Source organism: Microcaecilia unicolor, chromosome 1, assembly GCF_901765095.1.
Source record: "Microcaecilia unicolor chromosome 1, aMicUni1.1, whole genome shotgun sequence".
Lineage (NCBI taxonomy): Eukaryota > Metazoa > Chordata > Amphibia > Gymnophiona > Siphonopidae > Microcaecilia > Microcaecilia unicolor.
The window spans coordinates 263603125-263621356 of record NC_044031.1 but is presented as its reverse complement, the minus strand read 5'-3'; the positions used below and the strand labels follow the sequence as shown (position 1 = coordinate 263621356).

Here is an 18232-nt window from a genome sequence, read left to right as displayed (position 1 = left end):
CTTACAAACAGGCGGACCCAGGCCCATCCCCCCCTACCTGTTACACTTGTGGTGGTAAATGTGAGCCCTCCAAAACCCACCCGAAACCCAGTGTACCCACATGTAGGTGCCCCCCTTCATCCCTAAGTGCTGTGGTAGTGGTGTAGAGTTGTGGGTAGTGGGTTTTGGGGGGGGGGGGTTGGGAGACTCAGCACACAAGGTAAGGAAGCTATGCAGCTGGGAGCAATTTGTGATGTCCACTGCAGTGCCCCCTAGCGGTAAAGTCTCACGCGATAACCGGGCAGTAATGACCTACACATGTCAAATGCCACTTGGCGCGCGTCCGATACGCACTTTCGGAATTAAAATTATTTTTGGATGAGCGTATTGGACACACGCCAGAAATGAAATTACCACAAGAGCTGGGCGGTAACTCCTTTTTGGCGCACTTTGGGCACGCATAGACAGTTACGCAGCTTAGTAAAAGGGCCCCTAAACATATTAAGGTCTGGTTTAGCAATATACTAATGCACAGTTTTTGAAACTACCTATCCCCACCCACATCCCAAACCTCCTCCCTCAGCCATCATAAAATATAGCCTAGAAAACAGGTGAACTAGTGGTTCCTTCAAGCTGACCCTTCTTCCAGAACCGACCGCTCCCTCCTACTTTCCCCAGCCCTGTGCACTTGCTTCAGATGTGACCATGTATAGATTCTTGATATTATTATTCTCTTTTCAGTAATCCAAGATCCAAATCATAATGGAGTAGACAAAAACTTACTGGGACGGATTGGAATCTCTGTAATATATTCTTACCATAAAAGCAAGCAGTGGATAAAGGTAATTTATCTTTAATTAAATACAGATTGGGGCAGAGTGTGCTAGGTAACTTTTAATATCATGACTGTGAAACTGAATTCTTTACTGGTTGAAGAAGAATAACTTGACTTTAAAAGTTTTTTAAAATTGACTAGGACAGAATAATAATTTTGTGCAGTAGCTCAGCCTCCAACAGGTAGTGCTTATTGAACACTTCATTGATGAAGTAGTCTTCAGATTCAGCTGACAAGGCTGGCATGCATGCTATTATACAACTAAAACACAATGCTGTGGATCTTCAGAAGAAAATAACTTGAAATTAGGGACCACGTTTACTAAAGCTTAGCATTCACCAAGTGCCACACAGCCCATTTTATTTTGATATGCCACTTGGCACCTAATTCACACTAATATCCATTATTGTACACTATGTTTCTGTGCTTGTGCTACCTGCAGCCCTACTATAAGTTTGGAGGACTACAGGGTATGGGAGGGAGAGATGCCAGACCCATGATTTGGGGGGGGGGGGGGGGGGAGATGACATACCCGCGATTGGATTAGGAAAGGAGATAAAGAAGGGCAGATGTTGGACCATGGTGGGGAGAGAGAGATGCTCATGTGGGGCGTGGAGGAGAGTGAGAGATGCCAGACATGGGGGGAGGGAGGGGAAGAGATCTTGGACCAACAGAGTGAAGGAAGGACTGAAAGAGAGATGCCAAACTGCAAGGGGGAACAGGAGAGGTGAGGGGGGCAGGAGTGACAGGGTAGAAAGAGGGAGAGATGCTGGCCTCAGAGGTGGGGGAAGTATAGGAGGAAGAAAGAGAAAAGAAGCTACATGTGGGGAGGGACAAGGATACTGAAAATGGTAGACAGCATGGATAGGTGTCACGATCTCTGGCTTCTCGGACACTGGATCAAACGTGAGCCCTTGGGCTGCTGTCGTAGAGCGGCAGCAGCAGGCAAAACCCCCCCAACCAGAACTGGATTAACAAACCAACAAGACAGGAGCTGCATATGCAGACAAAGAAGGCAAGAACACACAGGACTACAGATAGAAGTGGAACTAAGCTATAGGCAAGCAAAGCTGGAAAGACAGGACTGGACCAACTGAACTTCACCTGCGGTGACCGCTGTTCCCCAGAGGTTGAGCCCCTAGGTGCGGGCAGCCTGCAGGACTTCAGCATTCTCACACCGGACACACGGTACAGGAACAAGCTTGACAGAAACTGGGTTAGGGTTCAGGATTCTCACACAGGAGACAAGGTACAAGAACAAGCTTGACTGAAGCAGAGTAGGGTTCAGAGGGGAAAGGAATAACATGGGAGGCAAGGCAGAATAGTAGGCTAGGAGTCACAGACAAATAATACAACACTAGACAGAAAGTGGACAGACTAAAGAACCAGGACTGAAAGCTGACAAGCAGCCACTAGGAAAGATACACAGACAGGTTAAAGGGCAAGGACTGAAAGCTGCCAAGCAGCCACTAAGGAAGGTGAAGGCAATAATGCTAATAGCTAAACTACACACAGACTAACCAAGAACCAGGCAAGGCAAACAGACAAGAAACAAGACTAGGAAACAATAAGCTTTAGCTAAACTATACACAGACTGAACAAGGACCAGGCAAGGAATTCAAACAAGAAACTAGACTAGGCAGAAGTGCAACAGAGCACACCAACTCACCCAGAGACCTTTGGCAATACAAAGGCAAGGTAGCAAAGCCCACAGGTGCCTAATAAAGACCATCACCTGCTGAGGCTCAGCTGCAGGAAATCCAAGACAAGTACGGGTGCTGCTTAGGTACAAACAAGGCAAGCAAGACTGGCAGACTGGAAGATCCGGACCAGACCAGAATGAAAGTCTGGAATGTGTAGGGAGACAGCAAGACAGTCTATGGCAGCCACCGGTTCTGGTCACCAGAGGACGAGGTGAGCACAGCCAAGGAAAACAGAATTGTGACAAAAAGGATGCAAAGGGAAGGTTGATGGTGGACATGGTGAGAGAAGAAATGCCAAATAGACAGGAGAGACAGGAAACACAGAAAAGAGACACTGGTGCCAAAGCAAATAGAAAAATAAAATGCTCAGACAACAAAGGCAGAAAGAAAAGTTATTTTATTCAGCTTTGGGAACTGTATAACTCTGCATATATAGCAGAACAAAAAACTGAAATACAAAATATCAAGAGTCTGACTTCTTGAGGTTTCCAGTTCATTTTTGCCTTCATATTTCTATTAATGATCTGTGGTCCTCCTCCCCACTTCCCATTCCCAGTCCCTAGTTGGGAAAGATAATGTTATAGGGGCCTATCTTCATTTTCCACCTGGAGCCCATTCAGTCCTAGCTAGTTCACTGATGATGTGGTCAAGATAGTGTTTTGATGGTGTCAAATTGTTGTCACTTAATAATTTCTGGGCAGATTAGATATAGTACATGATGGCAGATAAAGACCAGCATGGTCTAATACTTTGCTTGACTATCCCTGGGAACACTGTCAGGTCCATCATTAACAAATTGAAAACTTTTTGTAGTCTTCTCCAGGCTGTAGTTTTAAATAACTATATCTTGAGTCCTTAGGGCAGCCCCATGTTTAGCTTGCATAGCCCTTTGCTTCAAATTAACTCAGTTCACATAAACAGATTAATTCTTTATCCAGGGTGTGAGGGAGTATATTCAGTGGTGTGCTGGAGCCGGCTCTGTCTGGCTCGCAAGAGCCGCTTGTTAAATTTTGACAGCTCTTGCGAGCCGGTTGTTGTTGGGGGCGAGCCAGCTCCATTAGGGGAGGTAAGCATGGCAGGAGGGCGCCATCACAGGCCATGCTTACCTCCCCTGCCGCTCCGAAACATGGTAAACGATGTCCTTCGCCCCCACCCTCCCGCTGCCGCTACCATCTGACTTTTTAAATTACCTCCGTCGAAACCGCTATTTAAAGCCCTGCTGCGTGCAGGCCGTCTCTCCAGGCTTCCCCTGCTTGCTTCGGTGACGTTCGCGCCCTTAGTCTCGCCTTCTGACGTCATTCTGACGTCATTTCCTTTTTCCACGAAGGCGGGACTAAGGGCAAGAACATCACCGAAGCAAGCAGGGGAAGCCTGGAGAGACGGCCTGCACGCAGCAGGGCTTTAAATAGCGCGGGCTTCCACGGAGGTAATTAAAAAAGACAGATGGGAGCGGGAGGGGAGGGTGGGGGCGAAGGACATCGTTCGCTGGACATGTTTGGGAGCGGAAGGGCAGGGGAGGGAGGAGAATCACTGGGCATGGATGGGGAGAGGGGACAGGGGAGAGACTTGCTGGGCATGGATGGGGAGAGGGGGCAGGGGAGAGACTTGCTGGGCATGGATGGGGAGAGAGGGGCAGGGGAGAGATTTGCTGGGCATGGATGGGGAGAGAGGGGCAGGGGAGAGATTTGCTGGGCATGGATGGGGAGAGGGGGGCAGGGGAGAGATTTGCTGGGCATGGATGGGGAGAGGGGGCAGGGGAGAGACTTGCTGGGCATGGATGGGGAGAGGGGGGCAGGGGAGAGACTTGCTGGGCATGGATGGGGAGAGGGGGGCAGGGGAGAGACTTGCTGGGCATTGATGGGGAGAGGGGGGCAGGGGAGAGAGGAGAGTTTCAGGACATGGATGGAGGGGAGAGCAAGAGAAATTCTGGACATGGATGGAGGGGGAGGGAAGGGAGATAAGAAATGCTGGACATGGATGGAAGATAGAGGAAGGAGATTAGATGAGGGAAAAGGAATTGAGGAGAGAAACTGCACATGGATGGAGAAAATAGAAAGAAGCTAGATCCACTGGACAGTCAAGTCTGCGGAGGACCAGAAATGAAGAAGAAAGGAGGAAAGAAAAGAAATCAATGGAAAGGAAGCCCTGGAAACGGAGTCAAGGGAACAGATAGAGAGCAGCAGAATCAGATACTGGACCAGCATGATCAGAGAAACAAAGTTACCAGACAACAAAGGTAGAAAAAAATAATTTTATTTTCATTATAGCGTTTGGAATATGTCCACTTTGAGAATCAGGTGCTGAACGTTAAAAGTTTATATTTATTTACTTATTTATGGTATTTTATCCCATATTAAACATGAATTAGATTGGAACCTGGTATCATTTAATTTTTTTTCCTGGAGAGAGTAATGCATTGCCCCCTCCCCCCGGCTATAGCCAGCTCTGCAATTTTTGGGGGGGGCGCAGAGGTGGGTGGGGGCGTAGCAGTGGATGGTGGGGGGCGCCGAGGTGGACCGGGGAGAGAGCCTGTTGTTAAAAATTTACCAGCACACCACTGAGTATATTCAAGTTTACTTCTCCTCCTCAACAGCACTCACAGTCACAGAGCCACCTTAAAGAATATACTGTACAGCAGGACATGGATGACTTAGCAAAGAGAGGGCAGGGCCCAGACAAGATTAAATCCCTCAGCACTGCTTAGTCAGAGAGACCCCAAGTATGGAATCCTTCAAGCTGGGCTGAATTGTCTGAAGGGATGCCCTGGGAAGAGGAAAGCAACCCTCCGCATTTGCCTTTATTCCCTAAGTGTAAGCTGCAAAAGCTCCAGTAAGATAGGCCAAGTTATCTTGGAATCCTATAGAAACTTTACTTTGGAGACTAGACCAAGCCAGGCATTGTGGTTTACCTGTTGAAAGACATAATTTTTATCTAGGACCCAGGCCAGAGCCAAGCTATTTGTGCTGCCTTTTGAGAGACATTGGCCTCCACACTGTAGCTGTGCAGGAGTAGGCCACAGAAAAGAATTCTTGGGTCCAAGGACTGGGGCTTTTGTGTTTATTTCTCTGCATCTGTGAAAGGAACAGGTTAACCTTTTCCTTCGAAGTTAATAAATAGTTTTTGTTTCATCTTTGAACCTCTTGTGTGGCTCTGTTTTTTAAGGCTCCAGGCCTGCCCTTTCTCACACTGCTACACAATGGTATTCAAATCAGCTAAACTATTGTGATCCGATACAGGCGAGCTATGTAAAACTTAAGGGTCATGTTAAAGCAATTTTGGGAAATGGAGTTAATTTGGGTTTGGTGTGACAAAGAATGTGAAAACTTACAGAATCATGACTCTTTAATTTCCTCTCTTTACTTTTTGAATATTTTTATATTTGTTTCATTAATCTGTAAGACATACTCTACACTTTCAACTTAAATAAATTCCTGCTTCAGTGCATTCTGAATTGTATTTTTAGAATATGAAAAATGTTACCTTCTATCATTTTCACAGTCCTTCCTCCCTGCACCCTTGTACAAGGCAGAGAAAAAAAATCTTTTAAAAATGAAACTCAAAGGGAAAGAAGTGACGTCACGAGCGCCGATGGCTGCCTGAATCCGGAGCTCTGTCGCGTCCCTGCTTTCATTTAGCTAACAATAGCATTTCACGTCCTTAAACTGCTATCCGGTTCAGCGAAAAATTATCCGGATTTCGCCAGGTTCGTGTGTTCTGGTCAGGGAAGATGTCCGAGGTCCACAAGGAGAGTGAGTGGCAGTCAGCGCGGCAAGCAAGTAGGGCCGCGAGCCGCCACGTTCAGGCAGCGGCTCGTGCTTCTCATTCTGATTCAGCAATGTCCACTGCAGAGGCTGGCGGTGTGCCTGCTAAGCGCGGCATTTCTAAAGATCTAGCCAAGTGCCTGCAGGCGATCCATGAAGAAATTAAATCCTCTAAGGAGGAAATATTGGACAGAATGGATGTTCTGTGCATTGACTTGCGCGAGTTGGGAGGGCGCGTGGAGGACCAAGAGGCGCTAACTGAAGAACAAGCAGAACATCTGAACGAGGCTGATGTAAAAATTGCAAAACTTTTTGATTACTTAGATGAGTTGCAATATAAAGTGGATGATCAAGAAAACCGGGGGAGAAGGAACAACCTCCGTTTTCGAGGGGTCCCAGAAGTCGGAGACAAAGTGGAGGTGGGTGCGGTGGTTAAATTGCTCTGTGGTAAGCTGCTTGATTCGAAGGATATTATGGTGGAATGAGCACACAGGCATTGGGAAAGAGGTCTGATAATAAGCCAAGGGACATTGTGGTTTTTTTCTTCCTATGCGGTGAAAGAGCGCTTGATGATACGGGCTCGTCAGGCCCCCTATATCGACTACAATGAGGCACAAGTGAAGGTGTTCCAAGATCTGTCTCAGCTGACTCTGGCTAAGTGACACGCGATGAAACCTGCCCTGGATATCTTACTTACAAATAAAATCCCGTACCGATGGACTTTCCCTTGGACTTTGCTTCACTGTGAGGGGAAGGATGCACCGTCTCCGCTTTTTACCTGAAGTCTGGAAGATACTGCACGAGGAGGGTTGACGGCTGCTGAACACCCACCGGTGGATATTGCCCTGTTGCTCGAGCTAAACTCCAGCAGTGGAAGCGATGTCTCTAACAATCCAAGAGCCCATTAAAGGCTGCTCTGAGGAGCTTCCTGTTATGGTTTATATGACACTAGCCGTTAAGCCCGTAAAAATGGGTGAGATTTCCAGCTACCCTCCTCGCCGCCGCTCCCTCCCCCCTCTGTGCCGGGCCCCCTGCACTGACCTGACAGCGCCTCTCACCTCCATGTGAAAGCGCTGCAGGCAGCAGCAGATCGCTCTGCTGCTGCCTTCAGCGCTTCCACACGGAGGTGAGAAGTGCTGTCAGGTCAGTGCAGGGGGCCCAATGTGGAGGAGAGCGGTGGATAGGCTTGGAACAGGACTCGGTTGGAGCGTGTTTGTTGCGCCATCTGATTTGGCTTCCGCGGAAGTATCGAAACTTGGCTAAGGGGATTTGTGATTCAATTTCAACAACTTTTCCATTATTGGGACAGTCTTGTTCGCTAAGTAGGATTTGACTAAGTTAACTCCCATAATTAATAATCCACTTTTTCCCCCGGGTCTGGTACCTGGAACTTTTGCAAGTTGGTCTGCAGCTGGCCTAGATTCATGGGGTCAATTTTTTGACGAAGGTGCTTTCATACCATTCCAAAGCTTGACTGAAAATTATGCCATCTCAACTAAATACATTTTTGCTTATATGCAGATGAAACACTTCTTTCTGCTGGAGAGATAAAAGCAAAAGCTTTGCGCGATGATTCTTTTTTGGAGGACCTGTGTGAGGACTCCAAGAGGACGAAGGGATTGATCACTTGTTTGTATTAATTTCATCGTCTGCGAGTTCGGACCTCTGGTGACTATCGGGATCACTGGCATCGGGAGCTGGGGGTGACATTGACGGATCATGACAGAAATAGAAATCTTATACAAAGCACATTCCATAAAATTCCAATCCATTAAGGAAAATGCATTAAAAGTTTTGTGCAGATGGTACCTGACGCCTGTTCGCCTTCATCATATGTTCTCGCAGGTGTCTTCACTGTGTTGGAGAGGATGTGGGCAAGAGGGCACCATGGGGCATCTTTGGTGGACCTGTGTAAAAGTTCGAGCCTTCTGGAAGTCTGTGCAGTACAGGCTCCAGAGTTGGCTCTCCAAGCCCATAAAGAGGTTCCCTGAGTTTTTCCTTTTTCCGAAGAGACCTCCTGGCCTGTCCACTTCTCAATCTCTGTTGGTAAGACATGTTATGTTGGCTGCCAGGGTTACTTTGGCAGCTTCATGTAAGTTCCCACAGGTGCCCTCAATTATCAAGTGGCTAAATAAGCTTTGGTATGTGTGCGAAATGGAGAGGCTTTGGGCTAAACACAATAAAACATCATCTAAATGGGAAGAAATCTGGCCCCCTTTTTTGGATAATTGTTCTTGTCAAGGAACATAAATAGGTGACAATATAGGTGGGTTTTTTTCCCATTAGGGCGGGTAGGGTGGGGGTGGGATATCTATGAAACTTGTATGAAAATTCATAAATATTGAAGTATCTTGAGTTTCAATTGTATTGGGGATTGATGTTCTCATGGGAGATATGTTTGTTCCACGTAAGATAATTCTATTTCATTAGCAAGTTGTTTAGTTGCCTTTGAGACTGCAATATTTGTACTGTGGCTTTTCTCCAAATTTTCAATAAAGACTTCTTTCAATTAACATAGTAACATAGTAGATGACGGCAGAAAAAGACCTGCACGGTCCATCTAGTCTGCCCACGATAAACTCATATGTGTATACCTTACCTTGATTTGTACCTGTCTCTTTCAGGGCACAGACCGTATAAGTCTGTGCAGCAGTATTTCCCGCCTCCCAACCACCAGTCCCGCCTCCCATCACCGGCTCTGGCACAGACCCCGTATAAGTCTGCCCTCCCCCATCCTAGCCTCTCAACCACCAACCCCTCTTCCCCCCGCCACCCAATTTCAGCTAAGCTTTTGTGGATCCATTCCTTCTGCACAGGATTCCTTTATGCCTGTCCCACGCATGCTTGAATTCCGTTACCGTTTTCATCTCCACCACCTCCCGCGGGAGGGCATTCCGCGGGAGGTGGTGGAGATGAAAACGGTAACGGAATTAAAAAAAATAAATGAAACTCAAAGACAGGAGAAGGAAGAGAAAAGAAAGTAAAATATAGATTGGGGAACCCAAAAGTCTGGAATATTTTTAATATGGTTGCACACTATATTAATGTACCTTTGGTCTTCAAAACACTCCAAAAGAGCAGAAACCACATCTAGATATCAAATAACTTTATTTCAACCATGTTTTGTCCTAGCAAAGGGCTGCATCAAGGGCAACTGAAAAAAAGAAAACAATACAATTTAGACCATAAACAAAAATTCAAATTGTCAATTAAAAATGAAGGTCCCTGTTTACTAAGACGCGCTAGCGTTTTTAGCGTGCTAATTTTTAGTGCACACTAAAAACATTAGCATGCCTACAGTGTGGCTTAGAAAACAGGGTTCAAAGTGTAAAATATGTATATTAAAAAAATCTTTGTTATGCTGTGAGCTACTGTGAGTACTGTTTTAAATTTTAAAACAAGGATATTTATGAATGAGATTCATATTCCGCATTATCCCAAAAACAAGCTCGAGTTCAATGTGGCTTACAGTTTAGACTAAAAATACAGAGTTTGAATTTCAACAAAAGTGAAATAGTATGATGAAGTGGCTAAGAGTAACAGATTAGTAAATAAACTACAAATAGTGTACATATTGATAGATTTGCAATACAGAAAAGAGACAAGATTATCAACTGGTTATTGTTATATTAATGTAATGAATTTTATTTATTTATTTATTGCATTTGTATCCCACATTATCCCACCTCTTTGCAGGCTCAATGTGGCTTACAATTCGTCGTGGATATTGGAAATAGAAAAGAATATACATTTGGTATATGGAGGGTTAGGGTTACATGGTGGTGAAGTACATGGTTGTATTATAGCAAAAGACGTTATAAGACATTCCTATATATATTAAAAATTGTACAGTTACATGTGTTGATCTTTGTGATAAATCTTGTCGAAGAGATAAGTTTTCAGTAGTTTGTGGAAATTGACCAGTTCATGGACCGTTTTCAAGTTGCGTGGTAGTGCGTTCCATAGCTGTGCACTCATATAGGAAAAGGTAGATGCATGCAACAATTTGTATTTCGGACCTTTACAATTGGGAGGATGAAGATTGAGGAATGTGCGAGAAGATTTTATTGTGTTCCTGGGTGGCAGTTCTATTAGGTCTGACAGGTCTGGAATGAATTGATGAAGAAATAAGTTTTTAGACATTTTGGGAATTGTAAGTAGTTAGGATGAAATCTAATAGATTTTGGGAGAGAGTTCCAACATTTGGTTCCAATATAAGTGAAATCAGCAGAAAGTACTGATTTGTATACCATGTTTTTAAAATTAATTGTCCTGGGCCCCCAAGCTGAAGGAGTCATATCCTGAAGGTGGGTTTGGGGGTCCGCTCCCCAGGTTCTACACTGGGTCCCTGTATGTCTAACACTGGCCTTTTTTTTATTTAATCCACAATGAAAATGCATAAGACAGATTTGCATACAAATCTATCTCATACATATTCACCGTGGGTATCCTGAAAATCTGACAGGCTAGATGAGGACTGGGCTAAGAACTCTTCTCTAGGTGTTAGTGGTACTGCAAGGCTTTCATGTCACTTTGAAAAATCATGCAAAGAGCACAACTCCATGGAGGTAGTCAGAAGAGCTGCAAGTTTGACCTCTCCTAGCCTGGTGCATTAAGGGCCAGATCTTCTCCATGTTCTGCAGCTCTCCGTCACACTACTCTGGAAGCACTGGGGCAGTACATTAAAAACAATACAGAATGGGGCGTTGGGTGGAGCATTCAGGGTTTTATTCTGCTACATACAGAGCAGTACTAGGTTGGACGATGTTACAGGTCACAGGCAAACATATCAATTTAGCCTTCATCTTGCATCCAATGCAGTCTCGGTACTTTTCTCTATAAAAACAAGATCTAAATGAAGTAAATAGAGTCCATAATGATGATCTCATTTACTCAAATAAGGTTATTAGAGTTGCTTACTAGCATTCTCTAGAAAACAACAAAGCTATTCTGAATTCAAGATAATATCACTAGTTGCCCATCACTTTCCTTGATCTATCACCTAAAGCAGAATAAAAGCACTTTCTCCTCATTGCAGATTCTTTGGTTTTCCAGCCCAAACTCTGTCTGTCCCCTTTCATCTCATCTCAAGTCTGTTTCTCCTTGCTTCTGGACAAAGGGATGTAATGGGGCAGTTCAGCAAACTGAAGAGTAGCAAATCTCCTGGACCGGATGGTATTCATCCTAGAGTACTGATAGAACTGAAAAATGAGCTTGCGGAGCTACTGTTAGTGATATGTAATTTATCCTTAAAATCGAGCGTGGTACCGGAAGGTTGGAGGCTGGCCAATGTAACGCCGATTTTTAAAAAAGGTTCCAGGGGAGATCCAGGAAATTATAGACCGGTGAGTCTGACGTCGGTGCCGTGGAAAATGGTAGAGACTATTATCAAAAACAAAATTACAGAGCACATCCAAGGACATGGATTACTGAGACCAAGTCAGCACGGCTTTTTGCCTGACCAATTTACTTCAATTCTTTGAAGGAGTAAACAAACATGTGGACAAATGGGAGCCGGTTGATTGTATATCTGGATTTTCAAAAGGCATTTGACAAGGTACTTCATGAAAGGCTACAGAGGAAATTGGAGGGTCATGGGATAGGAGGAAATGTCCTATTGTGGATTAAAAACTGGTTGAAGGATAGAAAACAGAGAGTGGGGTTAAATGGGCAGTATTCACAATGTAGAAGGATAATTAGTGGGGTTCCTCAGGGGTCTGTGCTAGGACTGCTGCTTTTTAACATATTTATAAATGATTTAGAGATGGGAGTAACTAGCGAGGTAATTTAGTTTGCTGATGACACAAAGTTATTCAAAGTCTATAACTCGCAACAGGATTGTGAAAAATTACAGAAGGACCTTACGAGACTGGGAGACTGGGCGGCTAAATGGCAGATGACGTTTAATGTGAGCATGTGGGAAAAAAGAACCCGAATTATAGCTATGTCATGCAAGGTTCCACGTTAGGAGTTACGGACCAAGAAAGGGATCTGGGTGTCGTCGTTGATAATACACTGAATCCTGCTCAGTGTGCTGCTGCGGCTAAGAAAGCGAATAGAATGTTGGGTATCATTAGGAAAGGTATGGAAAACAGGTGTGAGGATGTTATAATGCAGTTGTATCGCTCCATGGTGCGACCGCACCTTGAGTACTGTGTTCAATTCTGGTCGCCGCATCTCAAGAAAGATATAGTAGAATTGGAAAAGGTGCAGCGAAGGGTGACTAAAATGATAGCGGGGATGGGACGACTTCCCTATGAAGAAAGACTAAGGAGGCTAGGGCTTTTCAGCTTGGAGAAGAGACGGCTGAGGGGAGACATGATAGAGGTATATAAAATAATGAGTGGAGTGGAACAGGTGGATGTGAAGCGTCTGTTCACGCTTTCCAAAAATACTAGGACTAGGGGGCATGCGATGAAACTACAGTGTAGTAAATTTAAAACAAATCGGAGAAAATGTTTCTTTACCCAACGCGTAATTAAACTCTGGAATTCGTTGCCAGAGAACGTGGTGAAGGCGGTTAGCTTAGCAGAGTTTAAAAAGGGGCTAGACGGTTTCCTAAAGGACAAGTCCATAAACCACTACTAAATGGACTTGGGAAAAATCCATGATTCCGGGAATAACATGTATAGAATGTTTGTACGTTTGGGAAGCTTGCCAGGTGCCCTTGGCCTGGATTGGCCGCTGTCGTGGACAGGATGCTGGGCTCGATGGACCTTTGGTCTTTTCCCAGTGTGGCATTACTTATGTACTTATGTCTTTTTATCCAAGGCTTCAAAGAGACAACAGTGGTTGGTTAATGAATCTCATTAGTACTCTGCTTCTTTTTCTGCTGTGAGACAGGGTTACTGCATACAACCTCTCTCAATGGATTTCTTACAGCAAAAAGAAAATCTGTTGTGGGCCAGTGTGTTCTGGGTGGAAGAACCTATATTGTAAAATGGGCTTCCTTTTAGTGCCAAATTAGAGCTGGACCCTGTCTTCTCTTGGTTGTTCTCTGAGTCATGATGTTTGGGTGCTGCTACTGCGGGAAGAAGGATGTAACTAATTGTTGGGAGTTTATAGAGTTTTGAAGTTGGGGGGGGGTGGGGAAATAGATAAGAGGTGGGTGGGTGGTAAGGTTACTGATGGTTACTGTTGCTGCTCTAATAGAGTTCTAGGGGCCCTTTTACTAAGCCGCGTAAGCGTCTACGCATGCCCAACGCGTGCCAAAATGGAGTTACCGCCCAGCTCTTGTAATTTCATTTTTGGAGCGTGTCCGACAAATAATTTTTATTTTCTGGCGCTTGTCCGCTATTTGCACCAAGTGGCATTTGACACGCGTAGGTCATTACCGCCCGGTTACCACGTGAGACTTTACCACTAGGTCAATGGCTGGCGATAAGGTCTGAGACCCAAAATGGACGTACACCAATTTTGATTTTGCTTCATGTCCATTTTCAGCAAAAAATTTTTAAAAAGGCATTTTTTTTGCAGGTGTGCTGAAAAATGATTCTGCGCACACCCAAAACAGGCAGCTACACTACCGCAGGCCTTAATATTGTTTTATTTTGGGTTATCAAATCACATATAACAGAAACTCTCCAAGAGTGACAAAATACATAAAATTAAATCATATAAATCACTTTGTTGTTAATATCACAACCAAAGAGCCATCAGAATGAGCTTATATATAAAATTTTAATTCACCCAGCAATTTTCAAAAAGACCAACAGATAGTCACACACAGGGCTTTTTTGAGGGTGTACTGAGTACTGGCACCTTTTCCATTGTCTGCTAAAATTGACCCATGGACCCCAAGTTTTAATGAAAGAGCTCAGGCTCTACACACAAATTCTGCCTTGTCATAGATTCTGTGACTGGTTGCAGGGGGCTTGGCTATTGTGGGGTAGGTCCCTCAGTGATCACCCCACCCCTGAAGGGTGGCCTAGCATTTGAGTACCAGCACCTTTTTTACTAGAAAAAACACACTGGTTACACGCCGGTTATCAGCAACATATAATAAGCATTCTACCTTCCTGCATCTACATCGTGCTTTTATGCACTTCCTCCCCTAAGGTCAAGGGCGAAACGTGGCTTTTTGATTATAAGACCAACTTTGTAGAAATAGAATTCTTTGATATCTAGATGTGGTTTATGCTCTTTTGGACTGCTTTGTGCTACATCAGAATATAGATTCTTCTACTGTGGTCTTCCATTGGTCTCCCAGCCATGATTAACTTGTAATTTTTTTAAAAGAAGCAAAAGGGAAAAGAAGGTAGGTGTAAAAATACACCTGTCCAAGTATATCATATTCACATACAAGTTCACGCAGTGTGTGCTGTACTAATATCTTGCATACATTAGGGTGAAGCTAGCAAATGGTTTTGATCACTATTGCTATGGCAGTCCCTTGGGTTTACTTAGACCTCATGTAAGAGCAACTGTGTAGAGCCTTTAAAAATTTTAAATGCAATTATGTTCTTAGAGGTATGAAAAGTGAGGCTCTTATTAATTTTGTTTGTAAATGCCAACTAGAATGTTTAAAATGTATTTGATACTGTTGTTTGAATGGCACTGCGGCTGCTAGCTTGCAGTTTTATTTCACAGATAGATTTGTATGTGATTATTGTCAAGTGTCATTGTGACCACAGTTTGTAGTAGGTATACTGAGTTATCACTTGAATTTGAGTTAATAGGCCTATAAATTATTGTATTCAATACTATATAATACTGTAACTTTCCATTTTACTCGGGGTTTTGTGTTGTTTTTTTATCAGGGTAAGAAAGTTCTAGATAAACTACACAAAATGCAAATAGACTTCACGACACTGAGGGGATTGACTGGGTCAGAGAGCTTGGCACCAAGATGCCAGGTAGTTAATGTTGCTGTGGAAATCTTTCTTAAAAGTGGCAGCCTGGATGGAGCAATTTGGGTACTGAAAGGTAACCTTTATTTTATATTCTGACTTATTTAAATATAAATATCCAGCCAAATGGCATTTTCTTTCTGTTGAATGAACTTGTATTTTCTCTGCTGTTAAAATAGTGTTAAGTTCTAGACCTGTGAATTCCTGAAAAATAATTAGGTCATCTCCGAGTGCCCTTTAGTTTGAATTGTATCTGTAATGCAGCAGTCTAGTAGTTGTACTGGTCTTAGAGAATTCTGGTTTCATTATGGTTCATGTATCTTTTGGGGTTTGTTTTTAAACTGCATCTGAGGGTTGTAGGGGTACAGGGATGTTGCAGCTGCAAGGTCACTTTGAGAGGGGCATGTGTGTTGTGCTGAGGCACAAACAATAGTTAATCGAGGCCAGTATCATTTATCTATCACTTGCCAATTTAGGTCACTTGGAAGTAGAAGGACAGTAAAAACTGTTACTAGAGGATAGAGTCAAAGTTAATAGCATTGTTGAGTTAAAAAAAAAAGTTTCAAGTTTCTGGAGGATAGGTCCACTTACACTTATTAACAAGACTGATATGGGGATCACCACCTCCTTATGTGAGTGAGCAATAAAGGAGATTTAGCCAGTGCATAATTAGTATTTTAGACAGTATTAAGGCTGGCCATGAAACAATGTGGTAGTAGATCTAAAACAAATTTCACACCTTAAACACCATTCCCTATTTCAGTATTGCTCAGTCAGTGTGCCTGTGGACCTGATCAGAAAAGTCACTCTTGCCTGATGCTCTACACCTGGGCTGTCTTCTTAGCAGCTTGCAGTGACAACAGATACCTGTAGTGACTCTTAAATATGCAAAAGCTCTTTCTCTGAGGACAAGCAGGCTGTAGTATACTCACAGTTGGGTCCAGGATCTGCATCAGCCCGGGAACTGGCATTTTTAATAGCAAAATCTTGCTAGAGCCTTATGAAGCATGCTGTGCGTCTGAACACGCATATGCAGAGTGCCTTTCCGCCTGCCGCGCAACCATGTGAGGAGCAGCAGTTTTCTCTGTGGCTCCTTGGTAGCCTGGGAAGAGCCTTCTCGTTAGTGCCTTTGAATTTTTCAGTCTTTTTTTGCTTCGGTTTATTTTTCTTTTAAGTTGTTTCCAAAAAAAAAATCCTTTATTTTTCTTAGACTTTTGCCGCGTTTAAGTTTTCTTTGTTTTTAGTCGCGGCCGCACTTAGGCCTGCTCAATCGGGTCTCCCTTCTTTTTGTGCTCTTTTTTTTACTAGCACTATCGTGTTTTTTTGATTTAGCTAGAGCAGTCTTTCCTTCCATGTCATCGAAGACTCCCAGTGGCTTCAAACGCTGTACTCGGTGCTACCGGACTATCTCAGGCACCAATACCCATTCGTGGTGTATCCAGTGCCTTTGGCCCGACCATAGCCCAGCTCGTTGTGCCCTTTATCTTCGTATGAAGAAAAGGACACAACTGGCTCGAGAAGCCCAACGAGAAAATCTTTTGGGGCTTGATCCGGTCCTTCAACATCTGCATCGAGGTCGGTGGCGTCGGCATCAAGGGAAGCATCGACGTCGGGAGTGGAGGTAGGGATGGCTGCTGAGAGATAACGGTGCCGGGAGCTCCAGGGCGCCAAGGGAATCGGCACCTGAGAAGTGTCAGCGCCAGGAGGACCGCTCCCCCTCCATATAGGAAGTGCCGGCACGCCGGTCTCCCAGCAGTCCAATTCCTGCTCCTGAGCCCCAGATGACTGTCCCACCAGCCCTACAGCCTTTCCTGATGGCAGCTCTCGACGAGCAGATTCAGGCCTTGCTTCCAGAGCTCCTGAAAGGACTGCTGCGCCACACTGCATCAACGTCGTGGGTGCTTGCGCCTACCTTACTGTCTACTGCAGCTATGTCTGGCCCTCCACTCGCGGTGCGGTCTCCGAGTTCAGCGCTGCTTGTGGTACCGATATCGGCTGCCACCCAGGTCGATTCCCCATCGACGTTGATGAAGGAAGCTTCGCCACAGTCCATGTGGGAGTCGGCCCTTGGCTCAGGCCATTCCATTCCCCATAGACGTGGAGGATGAGCCCAGGGCTGAGATGTTCGAGGTCCTGCACTACACCTCTCCACCTAGAGAGGCAGTGACAGCTCCTTTGCATAAGGTACTCAGGGAAGTCCTTTTGCAAAACTGGGCATCCCCTCGGTCTGTCCCATAGTCCCAAAGATACCCAGTATCAGATCCGCAGGGAGCCTGGGTTGATGACGTCTCAGTTATCCCACAACTCCATAGTGGTGGACTCCACCCTCAAAAGAGCCAAAAGTTCTAGGGACTATGCTTTGGCACCCCCAGGCATGGAAGCTAGGACCTTGGATTCTTTTGGGAGGAAAATGTATCAGGCTGCCATGCTTGCGGAACTCGGTGCAGCAGCTGTGTTGTTTGGTTGATGCCCTTCCTCCAGAGCAGGCCGAATCTTTTCGCCAGCTGGTCAAGCAGCAGAAGGTGTGTCGTAAATTCTTGGCCAGCGGCGCATATGACACAAACTCTCATGGCTGCGTGTTTCTGACCTGGACCATTTGGTTCAGCAGAGGATTGCGGATGTTCCTTGCCAGGGAATAATCTTTTTGGAGAGAAGGAAGATCTTTCTGACCAGATCAAGAAGCACACGGATGCTATGGCTTCTGTCTTCCGGCGCCTTCTGCTTCTGCCTCCTCAACTAGTAGGTATTTTGGTGGGTCACGGAGTGCTCCCTATTCCTATTCTAGGCATGGGTACACTCCAGCGTCTTTCCAGCCTGCTCAGGCTCAGTCCCAGCGTGCTCGTTCCCGTCAACAGCGTGCGCCTAAGGCCCCTGCTGCTCCCCAGCAAAAGCAGGGGATGGGCTTTTGACTGGCTGCAGGAAAACATAGCCAACATCAAAGTGTTCGTACCAGATGACTTGCCAGTTGGGGGGAGTTTGATGTTTTTCCATCAAAGGTGGCCTCTCGTAACCTCCGTTCGGTGGGTTCTTCAAATAGTCCGGTTAGGATACACCCTAAGTCTGGAATCCAAACCTCCAAATTGTCCACCGAAAGTTCATTCATTC

At 45.0% G+C, this 18232-nt stretch overlaps 1 protein-coding gene across 1 annotated transcript in view; it reads left to right on the top strand.

Moving 5' to 3' along the window:
- Nucleotides 1-18232, top strand: part of TOPAZ1 (testis and ovary specific PAZ domain containing 1) — a 304275-nt gene that overhangs the window by 217050 nt on the left and 68993 nt on the right. Inside the window, 2 exon segments of the mRNA XM_030210899.1 lie at nt 721-821; nt 15038-15203. Of these exon segments, the coding sequence (XP_030066759.1) occupies nt 721-821; nt 15038-15203 (267 nt within the window).